We start from the raw sequence: 13,852 nt of genomic DNA on the forward strand, positions 1-13,852 counted from the left end.
CACCTCCGGGTCCGGGTAGAGGGGCAAACATTAAATCTCATTAACATCTACGCCCCGACATCCGGCCCGGAGAGGCTTCGCTTCTACCAGCGAGCAGCTGCCTTCCTCGGCTCTTTGGATCCTCACGAGTGCCTGGTCCTGGGCGGGGATTTCAACTGCACCCTCGAGGAACGGGACCACACGGGGACCGAGTGGTGCCCAGCTGCCACAGACGTCCTCAGGGAGATTGTAGACCAACATTCCCTGGTGGACGTCTGGTGTGACCTCCACCCGGGCGAGGATGCAGCGTTTACCTTCGTCCGGGTGGAGGGTCAACAGTTGTTTCACTCCCGGTTGGACCGCATTTATCTCTCACGTCATCATCTCTTTCGAGCCCACTCTTCCAGCATTCGGCCGGCCCCGTTCTCGGACCACCACTTGGTGGCCGTGACGGCCTCTCTCTCCTCGGAGAGGCCAGAGCCAACCTACTGGCATTTTAACAATAGCCTGCTGGAGGATGTGGGCTTTGTAGCATCCTTCCAGGAGTTCTGGCTGGCCTGGTGCGGGTGGCGGTGTGCCTTTCCCTCGGCGTGGCTGTGGTGGGATGTGGGGAAGGTGCTCACACGGCTCCTCTGTCGCAACTACACCCAGGGGGCCAGCCAGCAGAGGGATGCGGCGATAGAGAAGTTGGAATGGGAGGTTTTAGAGCTAGAGAGGCGGCTGGCCACCAGCCCCAGAGATCCACCCCTCTACAGAACGTACCGGGAGAAGCGGGAGGAACTTCGGGCCCTCGACGACTTTCGGGCCCGGGGTGCCTTTGTTCATTCCCGCATCCACCTCTTTAGGGAGATGGATTGCGGCTCCCGCTTCTTCTACGCCCTGGAGAAAAAGAGGGGGGCGAAAAAGCACATAGTTTGCCTTCTGGCGGATGATGGCGCCCCCCTCTCGGATCCGGTGGAGATGCGTGAGAGGGCTCGCGCCTTCTACACCTCCCTTTTCTAGCTGGATCTGACCGACGCAGAGTCCTCTGGAACGAATTCCTGACGGTCAGCGCAGGCAACCGAGACCGGCTAGAGCTGCCTCTCTCTCTGGCCGAATTCTCGAAAGCCCTCCATCTCATGCCCACCAATATATCCCCAGGCATGGACGGGCTGACTGTGGAGTTCTACCGTGTGTTCTGGGACGTCCTCGGCCCGGACCTTGCCACGGTCTGGGCCAAGTCTTTGGAGAGTGGGGTCCTCCCTTTATTGTGCAGGCGAGCAGTGCTCGCCTTGCTGCCCAAGAAGGCGGACCTCCGTGATCTGAGGAACTGATGACCCGTCTCGCTCCTCAGCATGGTCTATAAAATTGCCACCAAAGCCATCTCCCTGAGACTCAAGTCTGTGCTGGCGGACATGGTCCATCCAGACCAGACCCACACCGTCCTGGGACGTACCATCTTCCAAAACCTTTATTTGGTCCGGGATCTCCTAGAGCTAGGGTGTAGGGATGGTTTGTTGTTCGCTCTTCTGTCCTTGGATCAGGAAAAGGCATTCGGATAGACCCACGGGTATCTCCTGGACACTCTGCGGGCCTTCGGCTTCGGGTCCCGCTTTGTGGGCTTTCTCCAGGCGCTGTACGCTTCCGCAGAGTGTTTGGGCAAGCTCAACTGGACCCTGTCAGCACCGGTCAGCTTTGGGCGGGGAGTACGTCAAGGCTGTCCGCTGTCAGGCCAGCTGTATACTCTGGCCATCGAGCCCTTCCTACGTCGTCTTCGCAGGAGGTTGATGGGGTTGGTGCTTCGTGAGCCAGACATGCGGCTGGTCCTGTCGGCATACGCCGACTACGTGCTCCTCGTGGTCCAGGACCCGGGAGACCTGGTACGGGTGAAGACCTGCCAAGCCGTCTAGTCGGTGGCCTCCTCTGCCCAGGTCAACTTGGTTAAGAGCTCTGGCCTCATGGTAGGGGCTGGGTGGCAGGCGAGCTCCCTCCAACCCACACTTCAGGCCATCAGGTGGAGCGCGGGTCCGCTGCTCTATCTCGGCATTTTTCTCTCTGCCACGCATCCCTCTTCGCCAGAGAACTGGCAAGGTTTAGAGTCCAGGGTGGCTGAGCAATTGCGGAGATGGACAGGACTGCTCCAGTGCCTCTCTCTGCACGGGAGGGTACTGGTGCTTAACCAACTAGTCCTGTCCATACTCTGGCACCGTCTCAGCACCCTGGTCCCGCCTCCAGGTTTCCAGGATCAGATCCAGCAGCTGCTGCTGCAGTTCTTCTGGCCAGGACTGCATTGGGTCTCTGCAGGGTTCTCCGTCTCCCCCTGGAGGAGGGAGGGCAGGGCCTGACGTGTTTGCGCACGCGGGTTCGTGTCCTCCGCCTCCAGGCCCTGCAGAGGCTCCTATTTGATGCAGGTAGTCCGGCGTGGAGCATGCTGGTGCACGCTTTCCTTCACCACTTCTGAGAGCTCTGATATGACCGGCAGCTCCTTTATTTGAGAGGTCTTCCAGGAGACCTCTCTGAGTTGCTGGACTTCTACCAGGACCACCTCTGGACCTGGAAGCTGCTCGAGGCGACCAGATCCTTGGGAACCACCATGGGGGCAGAGCTCCTCACGGAGCCCCTGCTACACAATCCCCATCTACGTGTGCAGGCGGTGGAGTCCCCCGCAGTGCGCCAGAGGCTGGTCCTGGCAGAAGTCACAAGGATCGGAGACCTCCTGGACTACGACCGGGGAGACTGGGTGGATCCTCGGACGCTCGCCTAGTGCATGGGGCTCTCCACCCTACGTACTCCCCGGCGCTTTCTTCAGGATATGAAGGACTCTTTGCCGCCCACCAGTCGGGGTTATCTCGACAAGGTCCTGCAAGAGGGTGCACCCCGCTCACCTCCGGCCTGCCCGATCTATCCATCGGCCCTAAGCCCCGCGTACCTCCCCGACCGCCTCCCCCTCGTCACCCAAGCCGGCTGCACGCGTTGCAGCCAGTCTCCTTCTGAAGCACGCCAAAGAGTCACCTGTACACGCTCGTGCTTCACACTTTCCACTTCACCACCATTGTGTCCCGCCCAGACACCAAGTGGCAGGACCTGCTACCTCCAATAGAGGGTGGAGAGCCCTGGTGGGACAGTCTCTATTCCACCTTAGTTCTGCGGCCCACTGGGGATATCATCTGGAGAATCCTGAATAGAGCTGTAAGCACAGGCGTGTATTTGGCGCGGTTCACCCCCATTCCAAACACTTGCCCCTTCTGTGGCGAGAGGGAGAACCTGGCGCATGTGTACCTCGAGTGCGCCAGATTACAGCCCTTCTTTCGGCTCCTCTAGAACCTTTTGTTAAGGTTCTGGCTGCACTTCTCCCCTCACTTGTTAATTTATGCACACCCCATCCAAGGCCCCACAAAGTCGCGGGACCTGCTGGTCAATCTCTTCCTGGCTATCGCCAAGATGGTAATTTATTAGACAAGGGAGCAGAGGCTGGCTGAGGGAGGGTCCTGTGACTATGGGGCCTATTTTTGTTCCTGTATCCGCTCACGTGTCCGGGCAGAGTTCCACTGGGCGGCGTCTGCTGGCTCTCTCAAGACCTTGGCGGGGAGTGGGAGCTGTTCGGGGTTCTCTGCTTGGTGTCCTCCTCCAGTTCCCTTGTTTTAGCCCTTTGACCCTCACACATGTCCCTGTTTTCCTTTTATTTGTTCCAAGTATTTACTTGGTATCCTGGGCTCAGTGGTCCCTCCCCATAGGCTGGGGGGAGGTCCTTTAGATGTGGACAGGCTAACGCCCGCCCACCTCCCAGATTTCAATAGGCACAATAGGTTCTGATTTTCATTCAAAAATATCAATTTGGAGCAGCCTCAGTGAAATGTAAATATTTAAGGATAATCAAGCTTTACATTTATATAGAACATCTCATTATGCAAAATCCTAAAGCCCTTTTATAAACTTTATATGGAAGAATGTATTTACTTGCCACTGAAACATGGCAGCAGTTATTGGAATTTTAATCTTCCTTAAGAGGGAATAAAATGTTTATGAGAAATGCAAGCCTAGTCTACACTAGCACAGGCCATCAATCTAAGTTACTTAACTTCAGCTACATGAATAATGTGCCTGAAGTTGACACACTTCTGCTATGCATTTAAATTGTATTAGGAACCAAGCGGGCAGGCAGCCCGGCTCAATTCCAGCTCACACCGGATCCGGGAGCTCCCCTCCCACACACTCTGGACGGGCTGCTGCTATCCCGTGCTGCTGCCTCTGTAGCAGAGGCAGGAGTGGGGGCAACAGATAGCCAGACTGTGAGGGGAGCTGGTTTTTAAACTGGCTCCCCTCACGGACCAGCTTCCTCTTGGTACCCCACTCTGCTGCCTCTCATGCTAACTCTCTGTAAAACTTTCCATGTGTGATGTACCCAAATACTTGTTCACTAATACCTAAAATGCACTGTTAAATTTGCACACCTAAATCTGGACCAATGCTGATTATGTATTGTATGTATCCTTATGTGACTTTTTAAGCAAAACTTTCAATTTTAGAAAATTCAAGCATGACTCCTAGATGTACAGATACTGTTTTCTTAACCTGTGTATCATGGCAATCTTTATTTCAAACATGAGCTTGAATAAAAATTTCAGTTTCAGGTGCTTGGAGACGTCTTGATGAATTGGGGCCTAATAGGTGTTAGTGTAATTTTAACCATATGAGTTATCTCTTTCACAGCAATCAAATTACTGACAAACTGAAAGCTAGGGCACACAGTTAAATACTTTGATGAATCAGGATCACATGGGAATATTTTTTTTTATCATGGTCTTTGACATGAAGCGGAGTCCATTATAAAACCAATATTTACTAACAGTTACAAAGTACTAACCACAGATCTCTCAAATTATAATTATAACAGAAAATCTGTGATATCTGCAGCTCTTTTGCTGTAGAACCTATTGACTTATTCAGATATTTCAATTGCATCCCTTTACTACTAGGGAATGGAATGGTCTTGAATATATCAGCTGTCTGCATGTCTAAGATTAAAACAGCTGAACTTGCATCATTGATCTTGATGGATACTCACAACATAATCTGGTTAGTAATGATGTAACTCTCGCTTTCCTTACACGGAGATAATTGGTACTTAAATCTCCATATAATTATCAGCTACATTTGCTTGTATCCTGTAAGTTGTAGGTTACAAGATCTTATTTTATGTAACAACTATGTGTATATCTTATTTTTTCATTTTCATATTTCAGATCGTTTAAAAAATAATTCCTTCAGTGAACATATGTTTTATGCATTATGTCAAACTTAGACCTACATTGAAATATTATCCTTTTAGAATCATAACATTTTGCCCTTGTATATAAATATTCATTGAAATCACTGTCTGCAAAGCATTTACTATATAGTATTTACCCAGACGCTACTGTGGTATTGAGTGATAAAGTGCAGATTTTCCCATGGAAAACTTAATTCAAAGAAGTAGTCCTTTGTATTACATTTTGTCATAGTAGTACATGCCACATGAAAGCACCATTACCTAATACTCTTCTACACAGAAGGTGATTGCATTGTCAAAGACTGCAGCTGAGTAATTGCAGATCGTCTTGCCAGAGTGTGACTAACTGGGTACAAAATTTTAGATTAAATCACTTACAAACTAGTAATGAGTTTTCAATGTTCACATTTGTCTAGATTCTAAAACATAAAAATGTGCTTGCATTTACACAAGGTCAATGCACACCTGTCTGTTCAGTGTATGTGTTTATCCATACATATGGATGTAAACATATAACCCTTTGGGGGTGTAATACACTATATTTTTTTATAAGTTGGGAAGAGAGCATGCCTTAGTGGCATGAGGAAGTGGGTGAGAAAGCGATTAGATCTCAGTAGAGAGAATCATAGAATCATAAAATACTAGGACTGGAAGGGACCTCGAGAGGTCATCGAGTTCAGTCCCCTGTCCTCATGGCAGGACCAAATACTGTCTAGACCATCCCTGATAGACATTTATCTAACCTACTCTTAAGTATCTCCACAGATGGAGATTCCACAACCTCCCTGGGCAATTTATTCTACTGTTTGACTACCCTAACAGTTAGGAACTTTTTCCTAATGTCCAACCTAAACCTCCCTTGCTGCAGTTTAAGCCCATTGCTTCTTTTTCTATCCTCAGAGGCTGATCAGCTGTTTGTTGGCTCAGCGCAGCAGCCATGTAAATTTAAATGAAGCGGCGATTATTTAAATCGCCGCTTCATTTTCCTATGTCTGGTAGCCTAATCTACATGCCTCTGGCGACAGAGGCATGTAGTCTAGACGTACCCTATGTTAGGCATTCCTTCAGACTTCTCGGTGAAGACCGAAACAAAGAAGTCATTAAGCATCTCTGCCATTTCCAAGTTTCCTGTTACTATTTCTCCCTCCTCACTGACCAGTGGGCCTACCCTGTCCTTGGTCGTCTTCTTGCTTCTAATGTATTTATAAAAATTCTTCTTGTTTCTCTTTATTCCCATAGCTAGTTTGAGCTCATTTTGTGCCTTTGCCTTTCTAATCTTGCCCCTGCATTCCTGCGTTGTTTGCCTATATTCATCCTTTGTAATTTGTCCTACTTTCCATTTTTTATATGACTCCCTTTTTATTTTTAGATCATGCAAGATCTCATGGTTAAGCCAAGGCGGTCTTTTGCTATATTCTCTATCTTTCTGATGCAGCGGAATAGCTTCTTTTTGGGCCCTTAATAATGCATACTTCAGCAAAGACAGATTGTTGTTTCACAGAAGTGAGTTTTGAATAGCTGTAACATCTATATGTTCAGAGGGCATCTTTCTCTCCCTCTATCCATACACACCTGCATTTCCAGTTGAGGGATTTTCTGTTTTGTCTTTTGAGTTTTCTGTGCTGCCTTTGAACTTCAGTGTTGTGTGTGATAATCCAAGTGAACAACATGGAGACCTGAGAGATGGGTCTCAAGTTGGAAATTAAAAGCATGGGCTTTTAAAAGCAAGGATTAAAGGGGAGACAATGCAGAACGAGGTGGTAGCAAAATCAAATCAGTATCTTAGTTGTATACAAATGCAAGGAGTATGGGAAATGAGCAGGGAGAACTTGAAAAACTAGTAAATAACATAGTTGGTTACTAGTTAATGACATAGTTGGTATCACAGGTAATATACATGATTGGAATAGAAGGGTACAGCTTGCTCAGGGAGGATAGGCAGGAAAAAATGGAGGATGCATTGCCTTATGTATTAAAATGTATATACTTGGACTGGAGGTTGAGATGGACATAGAAAACAGATTTAAGAGTCTGTTGGTAAGGTTAAAAGGGATAAAAACACAAGAGTGATATCATGGTAACAGTCTATTACAGACCATCTAACCAGGAAGAAGTGAATGAGTTTTCTTTTAAACAATTAAAAAAATCATCCAAAGCACAGGACCTGGTGGTGATGGGGGACATCAACAAGTTCTTAGAATGTATTGGAGACAGTTTATTTCAGAAGGTGGAGAAAGCTACTGGGGGGAGGCTGTTCTAGATTTGATTTTAACAAATCAAGAAGGGCTGGTTGAGAATTTGAAAATTGAAGGAAGCTTGGGTGAAAGTGATAATAAAATGATAGAGTTCATGATTCCATGGAATGGTAGAAGGGAGAACAGCAAAATAAGGACAATGGATTTCAAGAAGGCTTTAGTAAACTCAGGGAGCTGGTATGTAAGGTCCCATAGGAAGCAGGACTAAGAGGGAAAACAATTTAAGACAGTTGATCATTTTTCATAGGGACATTACTAAGGGTGCAAGAGCAAACTATTCCGCTTCATAGGAAATATAGGAAGTATGGCAAGAGACCATTCTGTCTTAACCAGGGGATGTTGAATGACCTAAAAATCAAAAAGTAGTAGTATGAAAAGTGGAAACTAGGTCAAAGTACAAAGGATGAATATAAATAAATGACAAAAGTAGGAAGGGGCAAAATTAGAAAGGCAGAGGTATAAAATGAGCTCAGTATAGCTAGAGACATAAAGTGTAACAAGCAAACATTCTATAAATACATTAGAAGTAAGAGGAAGACCAAGGACATGGTAGGCCCATTGCTCAATGAAGAAGGAAAAACAATATCAGGAAATATGGAAATGGGAAAGGTGCTTAACAACTTCTTTGTTGCTTTTTCACTAAGAAGGTTGTTGGCAATTAGACATCTAACATAGTGAATGCCAGTGAAAATAGGGTAGGTTCAGAAGTTAAAATAGGAAAAGACGTTTAAAATTGTTTAGAGAAGTTAGAGATCTTCAAGTCACCAGCACCTGATGAAATGCATCCTAGAATACTCAAGGTGCTAAGTGAGGAGGTATCTGAGGCATCAGCCATCATCTTTGAAAAGCCATGGGAGATGGGAGAGATTCCAGAAGACTGGAAAAGGGCAAATATAGTGCCCATCTATAAAAAAGGAAAGAAGGTCAGCTCAGGAAACTATAGACTATTTATCTCAACTTCTGTGCCAGCAGAGATAATGAAGAAAATAATTAAGGAATTCATCTGCAACTATCTAGAAGATAATAAGGTGATAGGTAATAGCCAGCAAGGATTTGTAAAGAACAAATCATGTCAAATCAACCTGAAAACTTTCTTTCATAGGTTAACAAACTGCCTGGACAAGGGGAAGTGGTAGCCGTGGTATATCTAGACTTTAGTAAAGCATTTGATACAGTCTCCCATAGCCTTCTTATCAATAAACTAGAGAAATACAATGTAGATAGGGGGTGGATGCGTAATTGGTTGGATAACTGTTTTAGAAAGTAGTTATCAATAGATTAGAGTCATGCTGGAAGGGCATAACAAGTGATAATTTTTTGTGATTGATTCTGTTCAATATCTTCATCAACTATTTAGATAATGACATAGAGAGTATGCTTATAACATTTGCAAATTATACCAAGCTGGGAGGGGATGCAAATGCTTTGGAGGGTAGGGTCATAATTCAAAATGATCTGGACAAACTGGATAAATGATTTTAGATAAATAGGACAAATGCAAAATAGTACAGTTAGGAAGGAACTATCAGTTTTACATGTACATAATGGGAAGTGACTTTCTAGAAAGGTGTACTGTAGAAAGGGATCTAAGGATCAGGATCATAGTGGACCACAAGCTAAATATGAATCAACAGTGTGACACTGTTGCAAAAAAAAAAAAGCAAACATGATTCTGGGATGCATTTACAGGTGTGTTGTGAGCAAGACACGAGAAGTCATTCTTCCGCTCTGCTCTGCACTCATGAGGCCTCAACTGAAGTATTGTGTCCAGTTCTGGGCATCACATGTCAGGAAAGATGTGGAGAAATTGGAGAAAGTCCTGAGAAGAGCAACAAAAATGATTAAAGGTCTAGAAAACATGAGCTGAGAGGGAGACTGAAAGAATTGGGTTTACTAAGTAGGGATGTAAAATCCCAATGAATCAGTTAACTGATTAGCCGACTTAGTGGGATCCTGGGGCTGGTTCTGCTGCCATTACAGGCAGGCCAGCTCCTGGCCCTGGAGCTGTTGCTGCTTCACTTTTAATGTCATCTTTAAGCTACATACACTAATAAAACTCCTTCTACGCTGTGTACATGAAAAGGAGTGTGATGGTCAGAGAGCCTGTTTCCAAACAAGCAAGTGTCTAGCATTATTTAAAAAAAAAATTGGCAGCCTCGTTTATTTTTTTCAAAAGGTAGATCGGTGTTTGAATGGGTAAAGAGAGTAATCAATTCTCTTACCCTACCAAGTGATCCATGTAGAACTGGAGGGGGGCACGTATGGGGGTGAGTGATTTTGTACAGTGATGGTAATATGCTGGCATCCTTCATGAATGCTAGACTGACCGTGTATGAAATAAGTCACCTTATGCACTGGATTGACAGCCCTGTCCACAGACTGGAATTCTGCTTTGCATTGTCTATAAAACACATACCTTTGGGTTGGACATTAGGAAAAAACTTCCTAACTGTCAAAGCGGTTAAATACTGGAATAAATTGCCTAGGGAGGTTGTGGAATCTCCATCTCTGGAGATATTTAAGAGCAGGTTAGATAGACATCTATCAGGGATGGTCTAGATGGTACTGGGTCCTGCTGTGAAGGCAGGGGACTGGATTTGATGGTCTCTCCAGGTCCCTTCCAGTTCGTGTTCTATGATTCTGTGACCTACAATGCCCAAACAAGTGTGGAAACCATTAAACAAGCGGATTATTAAATAGTACCATTCTGCTTTAGTGTGTCTGTGTAGGTATAGCTATATATGCTAGATGTTAGATTACCAAAACATAACTAAATTCCAGTCTTTTTTTTTTTATCATGTTTTAGGAGGTTTTTCAATGGGAGGTGGCATGGCAATGCATTTAGCATACAGGTATCATCAAGAAGTGGCTGGAGTATTTGCTCTTTCTAGCTTTCTCAATAAGACATCTGCTGTTTACCAGGTGAGTGAATGCCCGTGGAGTACATACAGTTTCCATCTAAAAAGATAAACATAATTAGGCAAAGACAACTGAAACACAATACTTCACAGGCGGTGGAATTGATTAACTCTAGGTAATCATTAATCCCCAGGAAATATCCTGCACTGACAACATTAAGCAACATATCAAGGAATACACATTTGGAAACTTTTTTCTTTACATATTGTTTATTTGCGTACTTTTTCAGTCTCACTGCTATAGCACTGTGCAAAGTATGCCAAGGTGTGTAGCACATTAGACAAATTATTTAGTAAAAACTTAAAAAAAAACCAAATAGACTGGTAGCACTTTAAAGACTAATAAAACATGTAGATAGTATCATGAGCTTTCGTGGGCACAGCCCACTTCGTGTCATTCCATTTATATTGCTTACATAAGATCTTTCATTACTGTATTGGTCTTCGAGAATGCCTGACAGAGCATAAAGGTCACAGGCTCCATTCTGCAGTATTCAGGTCAACATGAGTATTTCTGTTCATGTTCTGTAGGATCAAATGCTACATATAGATTTTTGTTCAGCTGTAAATGGGTCTTGTTTAGCATATTGGAATTTTAGGTACAGACTTTTCATATATTTGTTCAACATTAGCATCTTCTAAAATCCTTATTTGAACTTTTTTCTCCTCTCCTCCTCCCCCATATAGGCTTTACAGAAAAATGAAAATGTCCTTCCTGAATTATTTCAGTGTCATGGAACAGCTGATGAGTTAGTTCTGCACTCCTGGGGTGAAGAGACCAACAAGATGTTAAAATCATTGGGCGTAGCAACATCTTTTCATAGTTTTTCAAATCTTAATCATGAGTTACACAAAACTGAACTTGAAAAATTGAGGTCCTGGATTGTAAAGATGTTGCCAGAGGAGATAGCAGTGTCAAATGGATAAATGAAATGACTGTTTATTTACAGCAAGGACTTGTCTACATTAACAGTTAATGCACAGCAGACTAGTGTGCAGTAAATATACAACCCAGCTTGCCATGCACCAAATGTCCATGTGGATCCTGCTGCCTCACTAGTTCCCCAGGGCACTTTGGTCTACCCTGCTTTGAAACAGCATAGATCAAAGGCCATAGGGAATGATTAGTGCATGGTGGCATGATCCATATGGACAGTTAGTGCACAGAAAACTGGGGTGAATGTCTACTGCACACTGATCTACATTACGCTAGCTGTTCATATAAATGAGTCCTAAGAGTGTGCATCATCTAGTTCACAAGTATAAATACAACTTCATATAGACCCTTGTTGCATACAACTTGCTTACAACCTAGTCAGGATGATGTTAAACTACTGGTAAATCCGTTTTTACTTCTAGGCTGCGTCTAGACTGGCATTATTTTGCAGAAATACTTTTAACAGAAAATTGTTTCCGTTAAAAGTATTTCCGTAAAAGTGCGTCTAGATTGGCATGGATGCTTTTGTGCAAAAAGTGCTTTTGCGCAAAAGCATCCGTGGCCAGTCTAGACGCGATTTTGCACAAGAAAGCCCCGATCGCCATTTTAGCCATCGGGGCTTTTTTGCGCAAAACAGTTCTTCCCTGTCTACACTGGCCCTCTTGTGCAAGTATTCTTATCCGAACTATTGCAAGTATTCCTATCCGAACTAGCTGTGCGCCTTGTGGAACGAGGTGTACAGCTAGTTCGGATTAGGAAGCCTAATCCAAACTAGCTAGTCCGTGCCGCGTGTAGCTGTGCGGCACGGGGTCCGACCTAGCCAGCATTTAAAAATGGCGGTGGCTGGCTTTATGCAAATGAAGCCCGGGAAATTCAAATCCCGGGCTTCATTTGCAACTCCGTATGACTACATTACCCCCCCTAGTTCGAACTAGGGGAGTAGTGTAGACATACCCTAAGTGTGCACTTAACTTTGTGTACTGAGTAGTCCCATTGTCTTCAAATGAATTTACAGTATTTAAAGTTAAACACACTATGTACAAGGTTGTATTTCATTTTACAAACAGTATTGATATTTGTGTTAATTATATTTAAAGAAGTTATAACTGGCTGTTTTTGGCTCAGCACTGATGCTTGTTATGTGCTGTAATTTTGGTGATATTTGGGATCTATTTTGAATAGCTGTTAAAGCCATGTTTGCTTTTTTTGTTTGTTTGGGGGTGTATAGGAATAGGACCTAATAAAGTGAAAGATGCCACGATGGTTCTGACCCTGTTTCTGGGGGGGAAATTGTTCTGTAGGATGACTGTATGTAGAGATTTATATTTTTGTTAACAATTATATTTTAAGGCACAATCCTGCAGGGTCTGAACTAAAAAACGAGGACACTTGAGTCTGACTGTACATTTAAAAGAGCTGTAAATAACAATGATTGTGATAATAAACAAACCTCATGTCCCCATTATTTTATGTTGAATGATTCAATCCTGTTTCAGTGTTTGATAAATCTATTCTCATTTCATTTTTTTCCTTTGTATTTTTTCCCTTTGCCCCAATTCTCCCTTCTCAAATTTTAAACTTTATTGGCATGACAAGTTATTTGTGTTGCCAAAGTCAATACATCCAAGTCTCTTGCTTAATCTCCTCCTTCTCCCTTTGTTGAAGAGCAGATTTAAGACACTGTTGTATACTCTGTCACAGTAATCACTGCCAGTATTGGCTATGACTTCAGTGGGGTCAGCCAACTCCATGGGGCTGAGAAGTTTCTTTCTACCCATGTGTGTTGAGCCGTAAGCCAGCTTTTACCTATCTTGAAGAGTAAGTAAAGGAAAAAAGTGTCAGTATTGAAGTACAAGGCATGTAATTGGCAGTAGCAAGTAACAACTTCCTGCTGCTAAAAATATTTTGTGTTATTTCATTTCATTGGCATTAGCAAGTCAGCAGTCTGTTCTGAAAAACAGAACTTATAAATGGCACACAAATTTTGCTATTTGAAATAGTAACTGAAAAGTTTTTCTCTTTGCTGCCCCATGTTTCCTAATTGTCGCAGATTAAGTTGAAACAGGTGTGTGTTGAAGCAGCTGAGCTAACATTGCGTTAGCAGAATCATAATTGCAATCTGTGATAAGTAGTCTCTTTAAAGTGTAATATGACGATGCATCAGTTTTATTTTTCTACCGTTTTCTGCTCTTACTACAGTTGCTGTCATGGGAATTTGTTAAGCACTAACATTGGGTGGTAACTCATTCTGGTGACAGGTGCAATGAGACGAAGAGAGATGACAGGCTCTTTTCATTCTGGCATTATGGCTTTTTGATGACATCTGAGAGCAACTCAAAGAAATCGTAACAAATATTATGGTGAGAATAGGAATAGTTACAACTGGAATGGGAAGCCTATGGGCTGGATTTGGGCCATTGCTTAAATTCATCTGGCCCATGGCAAATGTTGGCACTCCCCGGGAGGTTGGAACAGCAAGCGCCAGCTTGCCCCACTCAGCGGGGAAGCCCCAAGT

At 44.2% G+C, this 13,852-nt stretch overlaps 1 protein-coding gene across 1 annotated transcript in view; it reads left to right on the forward strand.

Moving 5' to 3' along the window:
- The window catches only part of LYPLAL1 (lysophospholipase like 1), a 59,585-nt gene extending 46,753 nt beyond the window's left edge, over window positions 1-12,832 (forward strand). The window contains exons 4-5 of the mRNA XM_075925212.1: window positions 10,289-10,404; window positions 11,088-12,832. Of these exons, the coding sequence (XP_075781327.1) occupies window positions 10,289-10,404; window positions 11,088-11,327 (356 nt within the window). The 3' untranslated portion in view covers window positions 11,328-12,832. The remainder of the gene's footprint in view (window positions 1-10,288; window positions 10,405-11,087) is intronic.
- The last annotated feature ends 1,020 nt before the right edge of the window (window positions 12,833-13,852 follow it).

The sequence above is a fragment of the Pelodiscus sinensis genome, chromosome 3, assembly GCF_049634645.1.
Source record: "Pelodiscus sinensis isolate JC-2024 chromosome 3, ASM4963464v1, whole genome shotgun sequence".
Classification (NCBI taxonomy): Eukaryota; Metazoa; Chordata; order Testudines; family Trionychidae; genus Pelodiscus; species Pelodiscus sinensis.